Genomic DNA, 15519 nt, shown 5'->3' on the forward strand with positions numbered 1-15519 from the left:
CTTTTGCAAAAATGTTCCTATAAAAGGGTTTCATCTTCAAGGAATTCATGGAAAAGACTCTGACAAGTACAGGTTTCTGGTAACTGACTATACTGCTGAACTGAATGAATAAGCATTTTCAGAACTCTAATGGAAAACTGATGAATTCATAAAAGTGCTAACAAAAGATCAAGATGAAAAAAAAATTAATTACATGGGACTGAGTGAACTGATGAGGATGATTATAATTTTTGTGACTTTCTGTTTGAATTAAAAAAAAAAAATCCCACAAGGACTCAGAGGCAAAAAATATACAAATCAATTTTCACTGCAAAATAAAGGAGCTGTTACAGTGGAGCATTACTGGACTGAATGTCAATATTATGACATAGTATGAGTGTGTTTTCGTGTTTGGTAATTGCAATCATTGTTGCTTTTGTTGTGGTCATCCATTTACAATGCTTGGTGTCAGTTTATTTATCTCTTGTAAAAATAAAATACAGTGTGTGTGTGTGTGTGTGTGTGTGTGTGTGAGTTGTGGGAAAAAAAAAACAACGAGACACAGAATATCTTCATGACTTTGGAATAGGCAAACATTTCTTAAAGAGGACACAAAGCATTAATCATATTTGAAAAGTCGATAAACTGGACATCATTAAAACTTAAATTATGTTATTCAAAAAAATACCAATTAAAAGTATAAAGACAAAAAAAAAGTAGAAAAAAAAAAAAGGAAAGCATATTTTAAAAACTTGGCCTACGAAAAACCTTAAAATCTCTTACACAGATATTAGTAAAAAGTTTAAGCCATCTGAGCAATTCACCTTAACTAATACCATTCACCAGAAACACAATTTGTATCCAGCTGCTCTTTATAAACTAGTGAGTTTTGCATTATCATTCCTGTCTCATGGCTAAAATTTAAAAGCAAAGCTGTAAGATCTCTGTTTGTATCTGCCTGTATTTTTATATATGTCTATGTATGTATGTAATAAATTTGTGATTTTTTTCTACTTGAAAAAACAAACAAAAAGACAGTACAGTATTGGTGTAAAGGTAGACAAACATATTAATGGAAGAGAACAGAGAATCCAGACTTCGAAGGAATTCTCCAACTAACAGCAATTACTCATGGGACTGGGAGTAAGGATGAAAGATGACACATATACATAACTTTCAATGACTTACCTTAAAAAGTGAGAAATAGTTCATGCTCTCCTTACGGGATGAGGCAGTGTTAACTACCACCAGCAGGTACCTGAGGGCCGTTGGCATGACCGTGGCACACAGCTGGGCCACAGCCGATGACAGTTCCTTCCTTCCATCACCCTTTTTCCTTTTTACATCACTGCAGCCATTTATTTATTATGTGCACATTAAGGTATTAGTCTGACTACATTTCTCATGTGGTTTTTAATTAGAAAATGTATCCAAGAGCAGAACAGCACAGATATATACAGATTTAAAAACATAAAGAAAAAAGAATAAAGAGATTAATGATAAGGCAAATGTGGCTATCAGGGTGGATATTGGAAACCAAACAGAAACCACTATCCTACAAACTTTTCCTATAAACACAACCGTGAGTCCTCAGCACCTGGAATACTGTGTGCAGTGCTGACGGCTTTAGTACAAGAAAGATGTCATGACCTGGAGAAGGTCCAAGGAAAGGCGGCTAAAAAGATCCAGAGAACAGGGAGCCCGTCACGTGAGGAGAAGCTGGAAGGATTAGGACTCTGCGGCGGGGATAAGTAAGGCTACGATTGCAGTCATTTTGAAGTATGGCCAACGCATTAAGTGGTTCAGGGAAGAACAGGGTAATTATACCTTGTACACAAAATTGCACAATCCCAGCAGAAAAGACGACCCCTCCGTCCCAAGATATCTGGGGGCTAGTTCGGGAGAGACAGGAAATCCCACGCTACGGTAGGAAGTAAACTCGGGGCACAGACTGTAGGGAGGCAACGTGGAGAGAGCCCTGTGCATGTGATGAGGACATAGCAGCGTCCCCAGGAGTGGGAGTCCTGGGGTGCGGAGGGTCGGGGGGAAGGCAGCGGCTGCCCCGCCTCGGCCAGTCTGTTTCCTCGCCATCAACCTCTGCTCCCCTGAGATAACCTGAGCGAGTGTCTGCTCCTCACAGCTGAAAGAGCGCAAACTGAAACTGGAAATATGAACCCATTCATGCACAAGTCACACAACTTCAGCGCTGGGCTGTCAAAGGAGACGGACACCGCTGCCAGTCTGTGTAGCCTCACTCAAACCTCTCCAGCACCAGCGTCCACTTTGGACACACTGAGGAGGTCCCAGTATTGTCACTCTCCATCTCAGTCTGCAAAGGATAAAAATGACACCTCCTCCGTGTGTCCAAAACGGATGCCGACGCAGGGCGGCAGCTTAGATCCTGGGACCCTGGGTACCCCTGCTGAACCCCTCCAGGGACCATCAAGGCGGCCAGGGCTCAGGCCCAAAGCATCAGGCGGCCCGGCAGACGGATGGCCCATTGCAGGACAGGCTTCGAAAGGTGGCCGGTTAAAGCTGATCTCCGGTGTCAGGCCCCCTCCGCCTCAAAGGCCAAGCCAGAAGGCCGCACCCGTGCTGACTCACCATGGTTTCCACTCCACAGGCAGTGGGGCCACAATGCCCTCCCGTGCCAGCCACATCAGCTCTGGTTCTTCTATGGGATCAATACCAATCTCTCTGGCAAATTCACGAATTTCTGCAAGGAGGGGTAGGAGGGTGGGAAGGTAAGAGAGGTGGGGGTGGGAGGAGGGTGGATACAAAGAAGGAAGAATCAGTCAGTCTTGGGAGATAAGAAGAGAGCTATATATTGGTCTCTGCCCCCGTTCCTATTAATATTTGGTCTTTGGTCCCAGTTCCTGACACAGAGTTCCTAAAGCCCTTGGAATTTCCTGAGTGATAGGAGAGTCTTTTGTCCCAATGAGGCAACTCTGGGTGGGCTCCTGGATGGGGCCTGGTCACCAGAAAGACCAAGCCATGATTAGAAGCTTGGAACTTTCAGCCTCTCCCCTCATTCTCTGGAGAGGGGCTGGAAAATGAATTAATAAGCGATCATACATACATGACGAAGCCTCCATAAAAATCCCTAAACTCTGGGGTTCAGAGAGCTTCTGGCACTTCCACGTGCAAGGAGGGTGGCACATCCCAGCTCCACTGGGACAGAAGTTCCTGTACTTGGGACCCTCTCGGACCTCGCCCTAGGTATCTCTTCCTCTGGCTGTTCACCTCTACCCTTTATCATATCCTTTACGGGTCATCTCAGTGGAGGACTTTGGAAGATGACATACCTGGGGACTAGGAAAGGCAAAAAGGACCGGCCGAAATTTGGTTAGCCAAGGACTAATGTGTTCGTTAATTTCACATGTATTTTTTGAGTGCCTCCTATGTGCCAGTCACCATGTGCCATGACTAAGAGAGAAATGCCCTCTGTCCTTATGGAGCTTACATGCTGGTAGAAGAAACAGCCAGTAGTGACATCAACAGATAAATATACAAGGAATTAAGGCTTCTGATAAACGTAATGAAGGAAGTGAGTGAGGTATGAGACAGAGTTTGTCAAGGTGGAGGGGCAGTCTTTTACAAAGGGTGGTCAGAAAACCTCTCAGAATGGGACACTCAGCTAAATCCTGTAGGAAACAAAGGAGCCAGCTATGCAGAGCACTGAGGAAAGAGGACTCAGGCAGAAGAGCAGGTTCAAAGGGCCTGTGACATGTGGCAGCCTGGCCTGTCTGGGGACCGTCAGAAAGGCCATGTGACTAGCAGAGGGAGGGAGAGAGGGGCACTGGGTGAGCCTGGCTAGGTGGCAGGGCCGGGTCATGCAGAGCCCCGCACATCCCACTGAGAGCGTTATGCTGAGCATAATGGAAGATTATATGGAAGATTATGAAAAGCAGAGCCCTGATGTGATCTGCTTTACACTGTAAGATCACTCTGGTGCTAAGTGGAGCACAGACTGGAGAAGGGCAAGAGTCGAAGCAGGAGGCTGATTAGGAAGCTGCTGCGAGTCCAGGAAGAGAAAACGGGGGCTCGAGCTTAGGACGTCTACGCATGACTGAGCAGAAGAGAGTTTTTTATAAATATCCTTAGAGAAAGTTAGACCCCGTTTATAACAGCAAACCAAAAAGAATAAAATCTTTAAGAAATAAACTGAGGGCTTCCCTGGTGGCACAGTGGTTGAGAATCTGCCTGCCAATGTGGGGAACAGGGGTTCGAGCCCTGGTCTGGGAAGATCCCACATGCCACGGAGCAACTAGGCCCGTGAGCCACAACTGCTGAGCCTGCGCATCTGGAGCCTGCGCGTCTGGAGCCTGTGCTCCGCAACAAGAGAGGCCACGATAGTGAGAGGCCCGCACACCGCGATGAAGAGTGGCCCCCGCTTGCCACAACTAGAGAAAGCCCTCGCACAGAAACGAAGACCCAACACAGCCATAAATAAATAAATAAATAAATAAATAAATAAATAATTAATTTTTTAAAAAAAAGAAACAAACTGAGCAAGAAATGTGCAGAACGAAAATGAAGAAAACTTTAAGTCACCCCTGAAGAACATAAAAAAGACACAAACGGAAAGGAATAGATGTTCTTTGATAGGAACCTCCAGGTTGACCTGGATGCATAACTTAACTGCATAGAGATGTCAATCCTCCCCAGGCTCATTCATAAATTGAACACAATTTTCTCTAAAATACCAACAGTTCCCCAATACACAGCCCTCCCCAGAAAAAGACAGGGTGATTCTAAAGTTCGTGGGGAGATAAAGCAGATAAGATAACCAAGAAAACTTTGAAAAAAGAAGAGGAACGAGGGTATTTCAGCCTTACTAGATACTAGAATTTATTACTGAGCCTCAGTAGTTGAGAGCACAGTTCTGGCGTATGAAAAGTCAGCCCCACGGAACAGAAGAAAAAGTAGACCCCAAAACACACAGGCGGCACTCAACCAGTGGGTGAAAGATGAGCTATTCCACGAACAGTGCGAGGACAAACCTGAGGACACCATGAGCGCAGGGAAGCTTTTCTAGCTATGATACAAAATTCAGGGGCCATATGAGAACAGACTGATAAATTTAACACAGAGATTAAAAATTTCTACACGGCAAACAAACAAAAATCCTATGCTATAACAAATCCTATCCTAGCCTAATGTGGGATCCACGGACTCCTACAGACGCAAGAGTTCTTCCCCAAAACTGGCTCGCAAACCAACTGAACTATAAGAAAAATTTGTGTGTCCAGGTCCGCAACTCATGAGAAATTCAAAGAAATCTTCACCCCCCAAAATAGCATGGTGCTTCGAAGTGTAGGCCCTGGAGCTAGAATACCTAGGTGTGGATCCTAGCTGCCCCGATTAGTAAACTGTGTGACTACAGGGAAGTTACTCAACCTTTCTGTGCCTTGGTTTCCTCATCTGTAAAATGGGGATAATAATAGTATCTAACTCACGGAGTTGCTGTGAGGGTTGAAAAGGAAATACATGTAAAGTTCTTAGTAGAGAGACTGGCACACAGTAGCACTCAATAAATTTTGTTATTATTGTTATTAATAATGTTATTATTGCTGTTTTTTTAAAAAAAACACACAGCTTTAGTTTGTTCTTAAGAAATTGGGTTTCTCCTGGCCTCAGGATATACTGTATTTCATGATATCCTCTACTATATTTTCATTTAAAGTTAATCATTGATCTGACCCAAGGTCACCAAACTTTTTCTAAAAAGGGCCAGAGAGTAAATATTTTAGGTTTTGTGGGTTGTATGGTCTCTGTCACAACTACTCAATACTACTGCCCCTACAGCACGAAAGAAGCCATAAACAAGACATAAATAAGCATGCCTGTTATCTAATAAAACTTTAGCTACAGAAACAAGCAACAGGCCAAGTTAGGCCCGTGGGCTATAGTTTGCCAACCCCTGATCTAACCCAAATACACTGAGCAGCCCTGTGCATGTACCATACTTTGCATGAGAAGAACAAAAATAAATCATAAAAACTGCCCTCAAAGAACTATTACAATACACCCAGGCCTCTTACCTTGCTCACTGGGGATGTAGGTCTCATCATAATCTTCCTCCAGAACCAGCTGGTCTCCTATGCGGATGGGTCTTCCGGCCATGATTGGTTTGGGCTCGAACGCCTAGATCCCAGAGACCCCACCCACCCAAAGAGAAAATCAGTGCCCCAGCTTAGAAGGGGAAAAGTTGGAGCTGGGTCATGGAGCACCTGGGCCAGACCAGCCCCTGCAGGCCAACTGAGCCAGGGAGAGTGGAGGGTGGGACCAACGGCTCAGAACTCAGGCCTTATAGCCTCTGCACCCTGGAAAGTTCTTAGACACATCTCCCCCCAAAGCCCTGCTGAATACTCTGTGGACCATAAACGATCTGGAAACCCAGATGTCTCAAGGGTTTGACTTCATACACTACTCCCCAAATAGGAGTAAGAACTAACAGTCTAGGACCCCTGCTGGAAAACCCTAGTAAGACACCAAAATAACTAGCAGCACACACACCCCCATACCCCAATGTACCCCAGGTGCAGTTACGCTGTCCCAACACATAGCCCTGTTTGCATGTCCCTGTTTACCTTGAACAATGCCCTCAGGGAGCTTACAGTCTAGCAAGGCAGCGTACACAGCTTCAACAGTAGTAGAAGGCGGAAGGGAAAAAACACATCCTGCTCTGGGAGTACTAACACAGAAGTGACATACGCCCACTGCGGGGATGAAGGAAGGCTTTGTCAAGGAGCTGGGTACCGAAGGCTGACAAGAGTTCTGACAGCGGAGAGAGGAATCCCAGGCAGAGGGAACAGCATGTCAGGCAAGGTGTTCTGGGGAGCCGATGCCAGTGTGCATGGCAGGCGCCGGGGTGGAAGCCAGGCCTGGGTCTGGTCATGGTGATCTCGGCGGATGATGCTGAAGGGCCTCAACTCTGCCCTGCAGCAGAGAGGAGCCACTGTGGGCTTTGGTGGAAGAAAGTGACACAGAGTGGCCTTTTTTTAGGATGAGAACTTTGGCAGGAGTGGCCTGGCTGGATTGGAGAAATGAGAGACTGGCATCAGGAAAACCACTGAGGAGGCTGCGGTCCCGGGGAAAGATGATGAGGGCTTAAACTAGGGCAGAAGCAGTGGGAATGGAGAAGAAGGGACAGACACAAGGGATGCTGTGATGTTAGGTTTAATAGGACCAGGATGGGGGCGGGGTGGGGGGGGGAGGCGGGGGGCGGAAGACTGGAAAGGAATCCAACCTGAATGCAAGATTCCTAGCTCCAGGGACGGGGCGGTGCCACCTTCTTCGACTGACAAGCTGGCGCGGTTCTAGAATTGCTCCTTCCTTCGCATCCCTACTCCTGCAACGACCTCAGGACCCCAGGTCACAGCACCCCTCCCCTACAGCAGCTCCCACGCTGAAGCCCAATGACACAGGGACAAGTCACCCTGTAAAGTGGCTGCCACGGACAGCCCTTCAGAATGCCTCCCTAACCGGGGCGGTGGCGGCCACACCGGTGTGACCAAAGGGAGCCTGAAGGAGCAGGTCCTGACCTCCCCTGTAGCCACCTCTTCAGACACTGTCACAGTTCCACCTGGGGCAGCAAGCATGTCACAGCCCTCACAGCAGAGGAAGTGAGCAGAAAGACCTCATCATCGGGACTTCCCTGGCGGTCCAGTGGTTAAGACTCCACACTTCCAATACAGGGGGCACGGGTTCGATCCCTGGTCCGGGAGCTAAGATCCCACATGCCTTGGGGCACGGCAAAAAAAAAAAAAAAAAGACCTCGTCGTCAAAAAGAAGGTTGGGATGCAGCCTGTAATGAGTGCTCAGAAAACAGCCAGATCTGGTGACTCTGAATCTGTTCCAAGATCCCTGGAGAGGGGCCCCTGATTAATACAAAGGATCTCTGAGGGACCATTCCCATGGCCCTCTCTGCACCCTGGCAGCTGACAGATGGGCAAGGGATGTGTCTTGCTTTAGCACTCAGAAAAGATGGTTCCCTTTGTCAGTCACTGGACCCAAGGGAACCAGGCTCTGCCCCCTCTCATTCCCACCACAACACCTCCAAGCAGCAACTTTGTGCCTCAGGAAGAAAGGCTAAAGAGAAGCATTCTTCCCTGCAGTACTTAAGCCTAAGTGGGAATCTTCTCCCTCCCTTAAGAACCTATAACACCTGTGGACATAATGCTTGAGCCTCCACACACACAGTCAGAGATGAGTAGGGCCAGATGCGGAAAAAGCAGAGCAGAAAAGGACCAAGAACCAGCGCAGGAGATGTGGCCCACAGCCTGGAGGTTTAAGGAGCCCTCGGAATCTTTAATCCTCTGAGTTAGGGAGAAGAGGGGAAAAAAAAAGGGAAAGGATCTCTGGGGAGGTAGGAATCGCAGTGGCCTGAACATCAGGCTGTACGTTATTCAATTCAACAGGCAGTGATCTATACAAGGCATTGTACCAACTATCTCAGAGAATTCGAGAAATTCTGCATTTGAAAAATGTTACCTATCCCTAGATACATCCCACCTCCAGAAAGCAGGGGGCAGGTAAAATCTCTGTCCTCACAGCAAAATGCCTAATTAGCTATTTACAAAACCGTCTATATTTAACTATTTAAAGGTCAGGAAGAATGTGGAAAATCTAAATTCCTGGATTATTCAAATGTCAAACAAATCTTCTGCCAGAAAAAAATTAAAATACGGGTGGGCTGTAGTCTACCTTCTTTCCTTGCCTTGCCTGGCTTCAGGAAAGATATAGGCAAGGACAGGGCCAAAAGGGCAGGAATTGCAGGAATAAGGAAGGTGGTGGAAGAGAAACCACATTTGTTCAATGGCTACTAGAGATCATTTACTCATTGGAGAAGTATTTATTTGCTGCTGGGCGCTAGAGATGGAATGGTGATTAAAAACAGATTCAGCTGCTACTCCCCAGGAGCTAGTCTAGTGAGGGAGGGAGACAAACCAATCAGTCACAGATAAGTGTATAATTTTAAATGAGGTAAGAGCTCTGAAGGAAAAGAGCCTGACTTAGATGAAGACTGTGCTGAGCAGTGAAGAACGAGGAGGTATTCACCAGACAAAAAGAGGAGGAAAAGGTGTTCTAACAAAAGCAGCAGCACATGCAAAGGCCCTTCAACAGGAAAGAACACTAAGCAAGAAGAAGCATAGTCGGAGATGATGCTGGGCAGGTGCGTGGAAGCCGGGCCATGTGGAGAGCTTGGCTTTTATAATAAGAGAGCTGGAAATCAGGAAAGGGTTTTTCCAGACACATATTTTGAAAAGATTACTCAGGCAGCCACTGGAAATGGAGGCCAGATTGGAAAAGAAGAAAATCAGAGTGGCTGCAGAGAGATTAGGTAGGAAACCACGAGCCAATCTAGATGAGAGGTGACGATAACCCAGGTGAGAGGGGGTAAGATGAGACATCTAAGAAAGCAGCCCTGAGATCAGCTTCAGGAAACACACGGCACATGTCCTAACATTTCCCTCTAAGCCTGAGACCGTGAGGGACATCACTGTCAATCCTGGCACCCTAGACGTGGCTTCAGAACCGCCAACGTGGTACTCCATGCAGCACTTACCGATAGATGAGATGAAACCTGATGAGATGTGCTTGCCACCAGGCCTGACCCTCACTGTGAGCCACGGAGTTGTGGGGAAGGATCACCCAACTGTCCTCATCCATCTCCTGCCAATCCCAGAATCTAGCAAAGAAGGAAAGGCTCATACACCTTCTCCAGGAGGCCCTCCCTGGCCAACCTCGGCCTCTCCTGTCTACTTATAACTACCTCAGCACAAAGGACACAGTTTTCCTCTGTTCATAGGCATATTTTTCTCGGTATTACCTTTTTTATGGGAATGTGTTCCACCTCTCCTGTTAAGCCACAGGCTTCTGAGGGTCATGCCTCTGCCTCCTTCTGCATTTACCAACCAAGCCTAAAATAAGCTAAGTAAACGTAGGAGCTTGGTCACTGCTCTAAACCACTAATATACAATCAAAGAATCTCAAGAGCAAAAAAAAAGCCCATAAGAGCTCTGGTCCAACTGCCCTTCCCTTGCCAAACTTTTCCTCTCTATGCTTTAAGTGCCAGACAGCATAGTGGCTGAAGCACCAGTTTGGGGGCCAGAAACACCTGAATTAAATCCCATCTTTCTCATTTACCAGCTGTATGAACTTAGGCAAGGTACTTCACTTCTCTAAGCCTCAATAACCTCATGTGCGTAATTCAAACAATCATGATAATCTACATCAAAAGGTTGTTTGAAGATGAAATGAGATAATATATACCTGTACAGTGCCTAGCACAGTCCCTGGTACACAAAACATGTTAAATAAATTTAGCAATATTACTGATGTTACTGCCAATTCCACAGTTAGATCATCCTTAACTATGAAAAGGTCTTTCTCTTAGTAAGCCAAAAATCTATGTCTAAGAAACTTCCTCCCATTTGACCTATTTCACTCTCTGGACCCACGAAGGGCACCCAAGGCACCACTACTCCAAGCCAGGTTTCCCCAGCTCCCTTCCCTTCAATACATGCCACTGGTTCCCAGTCTCTCGACATTATGGTTACCTTCCTGTGAATGTGGTCTAATTTGACAGGCATAGCCAAAAAGTTTTGCACACCTGCGTACTCACAGAGCATACACACATATATGCATACTTAGGGTTCCCTGCATATTTATTTCTTCCACCCTGCTTGAACAATTATAAAGAAAGTTCACCACCGGAAAAGAAAAGATTTACTGGAGAAGGCATTGAGGAGAACGTGGAAGACATTAGAGTTGATTATGCAGTGGTAATGAGCACAGGTTTGGGAACATTCTAGGCTTTGAATCCCAGCTCTGCCACTTACCCGCTGGGCAAGTTGCCTCAGTTTCCTCGTCTATAAAATGGGGATAATAACAATGTCTATCTAAAAGGGTTGTGAGGAGTAAATGACTCAATACATGTAAAATACTCAAAACATAGTAAGACCTCAATAAATGTTAGTTGTTATTATTACCATTCACTTATTTAAAGGGCTTAGCCTACATTGTTCTGGAGGACAAAGCCAGTACCAGGGAATATAAGTTAAGGCCATTCAGACATCCAATAACCATTTACTGAACACCTACCATGGGTCAGGCACTGTGCTGTCACGGCCACACACCTGATAACACTCCACCTCAACCTACTTGTGAAGCCAAATATGTAAATACATGACTATATAGTGTGTTAAGTGCATTAAGGGAAGTATCAGAAAATAGGACACAAAGGCAAAGGCAATTAACCCTACTTTGGAAGATCAGGAAAAGCATTGCAGAGTAGAGGACCATGGAGATGGTTCTTGAAGGATAACAGGAGCTCACCAGGATAAGGCAGTAAGGTTATTTAAGGCAGAAGACACAGCTTACACAAAGGCAAAGAGGCAGAAGAGAGTATACGGTAGGTGCAGAGAATTAATGATGACAACAAAAGCTTATATTCACTGAACACTTCCTATGTTCCAAGAACTGTACTAATGCTATATATACATCATCACACCTCATCCTCTCTGCTAAGTAGAAATTATTATCCCCATTTTTCAAAAGAGAAAACTGAGCCTCAGCAAGTTTTCAAAAAGTTTTTTAAACTTGCCCAAGGTTTCACAGCTAGTAAATGGCATAGCAGAACATGAATGCACCCACATCTATCTGACTCCAAAGCCTTGAGCTCTTAACCACTCTGACGTGACCAGCGCACAAGGGACAATGGCAAGAGAGAGATCTACAATGGAAGGCAAGGAGCACATAATAAAAGGCTTGGGAGGACTGAGGCTGTATCCTGACCTGATGAGGAACCATCATAAGATTTCACAAAGGAGACTGGCCTGATCAGATCTGTAGTTTAGAAAGACGATTCTGACAGCTGTGTAAGAACTAATTGGAGGAGGGCAAGAGAAGACGCAGAGGGACCACTTAGAAAGGTATTCTGAAAACACAGGCAAGAAATTATGAACTAAGGACTTCCCTGGCGGTCTAGTGGTTAAGCCTCTATGCTTCCAATGAAGTGGGCACTGGTTCGATCCCTGGTTGGGGAACTAAGATCCCCATGGTGGCCAAAAAAAAAAAAAAGCAAGAAATTATGAACTAAGTCAGTGGCTGTGAGAATGGAAAGGAAGGGCCAGATTCCAGGTGTATTACGAGGCAAAAGAACAGTACTTGATGTCTGCAGCAAGTAAGGGAGAGGCAGGAGGACAATCAGAGCACTTCAGGCAGTATATTGTGATTATCAGTTAGCTTCTATGCCTTGCCCGATAGCCCCACCTAGCATACTGCCTAGATATAGGGAATGGCCAACAAATGTTTGCTGCATATAATAGATGAATGAATTCCAAGTGCAGACATGGCTGACTGAGTGAATGGGTGAAGTCCTTCACTGAGACAGGAACTACAAAGGAGGAACAGATCTGGGGGACCAGGAAGAATGGGGCGACGTTCAGTTGGGATGATCAGTAAGCAAGTCGGAGCTCAAGAAAAGAGGTCTGGCGGGAGCCACAGTTTGAGAAGTAACCGTTAAATAGATGGTAACTGAAACTCTGGGTGAAATCGCCCAGAGATGGAGTGTAGTGAACAGAAAGGAAGGGCTTGCAAAGGCTGATGAAGGGGGCTGGGTTAGGAAACCCCAGAGAGAGAGGAGTCGTGGAAGGCAAGTGAGGAGCGCGGTTCCACACGGAGAAGGTAGATTTTTGAATCAATGCAAGGAAAGGAAAAGACGAAAACAAAAAACTTACTAATTTCCCCAGCTGGCCAAAAGACATCAAAAGGTTGGGCCAGCCCCGATTCGGACATGGGGGCAAGCTTCCCCACAAGAGAAATGTTCAAGCAGGGTTCAGAAGGCCGGCCTTACACACTAAATTCGAACAGGACAAATTAACGAGCGCCCCTGCCAGCTCACACTCGTGGCCCAGTGCTCGCTCTCACTGCCCCGCCAGCACTCCAGCCCAGGCCCTTCCGCCACTCAGATTTTGGATAGAGGCGCACTGATCCGGCCGCTCCATCTTCACTTCTTCCTTCAGTTCCCGCCCACACATGCACATCCCGCTCGGTGGCACACGAGGGTGCCTCGACTTTCCCGCTTCCCTCCCTTCCCAGCCACCCAACCCTCCTTCCAGGGGGTTCTCACCTGTCCCCCACCCCGGGAGGCCCTGGGCGCTAGCTCCCGGCTCTGCGCAGCTTCCCCAACACCACCCGAGCTCCCAGCTTCCAGGGACGCCGGGGTGTTGCCCTGCAGCGGCCAATAACCACTTCCGGAAAGGGTACGAACCTAGCAACTGAGAGCCCCGCCTCTACCCAGAGTCAAAAGGTCGCCGAATGAGAGCCCTGTCATCGGATTGGTTAAAGGTCCCGTCGGATCACGGAGGCGAGCTGCACGTTTCCCGTTGCATGATGGGAGAGGTAGTCCAATATAGTTGATGGGGCTCCACAAGGGGTTAAAAGAGAGTCAGAATTTAGCTATGAGGGGAATTTCTTCCCGGGCAGGAAAGGATCATTCAGAGTATCGACAGTAACGTGACTTACCTAAGACAATCTTTTGGTCATCATTTTTAGTAGCGTGATTAACATCAGGTGAATAATACACTGATCCTCAATAATCAACCCACCGAGGCTTTAATAAACAAAAGAAAGACTCCCATTTGCTATGACTAAATCAGTTAGTACCCGCTCAGGAGTTAAGAGACCACTGTCCATCTTTTTTAACGGAGGGCAGGGCTCAGGCAAGAAGGGTATAATAATCTCTGTCATAACTATTTCTTTTTTAAATTTATTTATTTATTCATTTATTTAATCTGGGGCTGCATTGGTTCTTCGCTGCTGCACGCGGGTTTTCTCTAGTTGCTGAGAGCGGGGCGGGGGGTCTACTCTTTGTTGCGGTGCGCGGGCTTCTCATTGCGGTGGCTTCTCCTGTTGTGGAGCACGGTCTTCAGTAGTTGTGGCACACAGGCTTCAGTAGCTGTGGCTCGCAGGCTCTAGAGCGTAGGTTCAGTAGTTGTGGCGCACGAGATTAGTTGCTCTGCGGCATGTGGGATCTTCCCGAACGAGGGCTCAAACCCGTGTTTCCTGCATTGGCAGGCGGATTCTTAACCACTGCGCCACCAGGGAAGCCCTGTCATAACTCTTTCCAATAGTCTATTTAAGGAGGAAAAAATGACGGTGTGTAGCCCCTCCACAAACGCTGCCTGGCAGAAGGGTTACTACTAATATAATTTAAAAGGCTTTAGTTTTGTTTGCACGAGGGCAAATCTTCCTTTCTCTTACATGTCCTCAACCTCCAGGAGAAGTCAAGAGCGGCAAAGACAGCCCTGGCCATTAAATTAATGGGAAAACTGGGGAGCAGAAAAGTGAAGAAAGTTAGTCGTTTGGCGAGGAGGATGGAGCACCTGGAGCAACTCCTGGCAGGCTCCATGGTGGAGATGCATCTGGCTCCTGCTAAGTCCTGAAACTAGTTCCAGCACCACTAGGGGCCTGGTCCCAGGATGAGGAACTCAGACTGCTCTTCCTGTGGATCCCAAAGCAGATATCCAGAAGGTATTCCTCGTGTTTAACGTCAAGTCTTTTCTGTGGCAGTTCTGCCTGTACTTCCTTTTTTCTGCCTGCAGATGACAAATCATTGCTCCCCCTTCCTCTCCACACACCTTAAAAGTCTCACAGAGGAACCAAGGGAGCAGACTGGGAAGGACACTGAGAGCTCACCAGTTCATCCACCACAGACCTTGCACAAAATCAGGGTTCAAAAAACCATTTGAAGATTTTGTCCCCCTGTCCGAAAACTTGCAATCAATCTGGTTGACATTAATTGCCATCAAAATTCTTACCTTTTGTTCCTTAGGTCCCTTGCTGTCTAATGGGGAGAGCTAATAAAATAAGGGTTACTATGGATTAATGAGGTTACCCCACACAGATAAGCAATTTGCATTTTATCAGGTTTCCCTATAGACTTGTACTTAGAAATGCAAACTTAGAAATGCAAATCCCTGTGCTTTTTTCATTGAACATGTCATAAACATCTTCCAAGGTGAGTTCATAAGAAGTTACTCCATTCTTTATAATGGTTACATAAGATTCAATTGATTGAATGTCTCATGTCCCTATTGGTAATCATTTTTTTTTTGCTTCCAAAGTTTTGATGTTGTACACAATGCTGAAATACTGTTGGATTTTTGTTGGATAGGATCCTAGAAGTGACACTGCTCAGAGTTTACATGTTTTACATTTTAGTAGACATTGCCAAATTTCTCTCTAAAAATGGAATAATTTACAGTCCAACCAACACCTTCACCAACACCAAATATTACCAATGTGAGAGGCCAAAAAATTCTGATGATGTTATCTAAATATTGTTTTAATTGTGTTCTTTCACTATTAATGACTTTTTAAAAATATTGATTTACTTATTTATTTGGCTGTGCCAGGTCTTAGTTGCGCCATGCGGGATCTTTTAGTTGCAGCATATGGGATCTAGTTCCCCGACCAGGGATAGAACCTGGGCCCCCTGAACTGGGAGTGCGGAGTCTTAGCCACTGGACC

General features: G+C 46.2%; 1 protein-coding gene across 18 annotated transcripts in view; it reads right to left on the reverse strand.

Annotated features, from left to right (window-relative positions):
- CEP164 (centrosomal protein 164) overlaps positions 1-13787 on the reverse strand; it is a 72222-nt gene extending 58435 nt beyond the window's left edge. For 3 of the 18 annotated variants that reach the window (XM_082411028.1, XM_082411036.1, XM_082411033.1), the window contains exons 1-3: positions 13118-13783; positions 6024-6126; positions 2584-2695 (exon numbers count right to left, since the gene is read on the reverse strand). In XM_082411028.1, coding sequence (XP_082267154.1) covers positions 2584-2695; positions 6024-6105 — 194 coding nt within the window. In that variant the 5' untranslated portion in view covers positions 6106-6126; positions 13118-13783. Of the gene's footprint in view, positions 1-2583; positions 2698-6023; positions 6127-6572; positions 7726-9550; positions 9674-13117 lie in introns of those variants that run through there. The other 15 variants (XM_082411035.1, XM_082411020.1, XM_082411027.1 and 12 more) reach the window with 12 other exon arrangements.
- Positions 13788-15519: the final 1732 nt, after the last annotated feature.

Source organism: Balaenoptera physalus (genome assembly GCF_965194825.1).
Source record: "Balaenoptera physalus genome assembly, chromosome: 10".
Classification (NCBI taxonomy): Eukaryota; Metazoa; Chordata; class Mammalia; order Artiodactyla; family Balaenopteridae; genus Balaenoptera; species Balaenoptera physalus.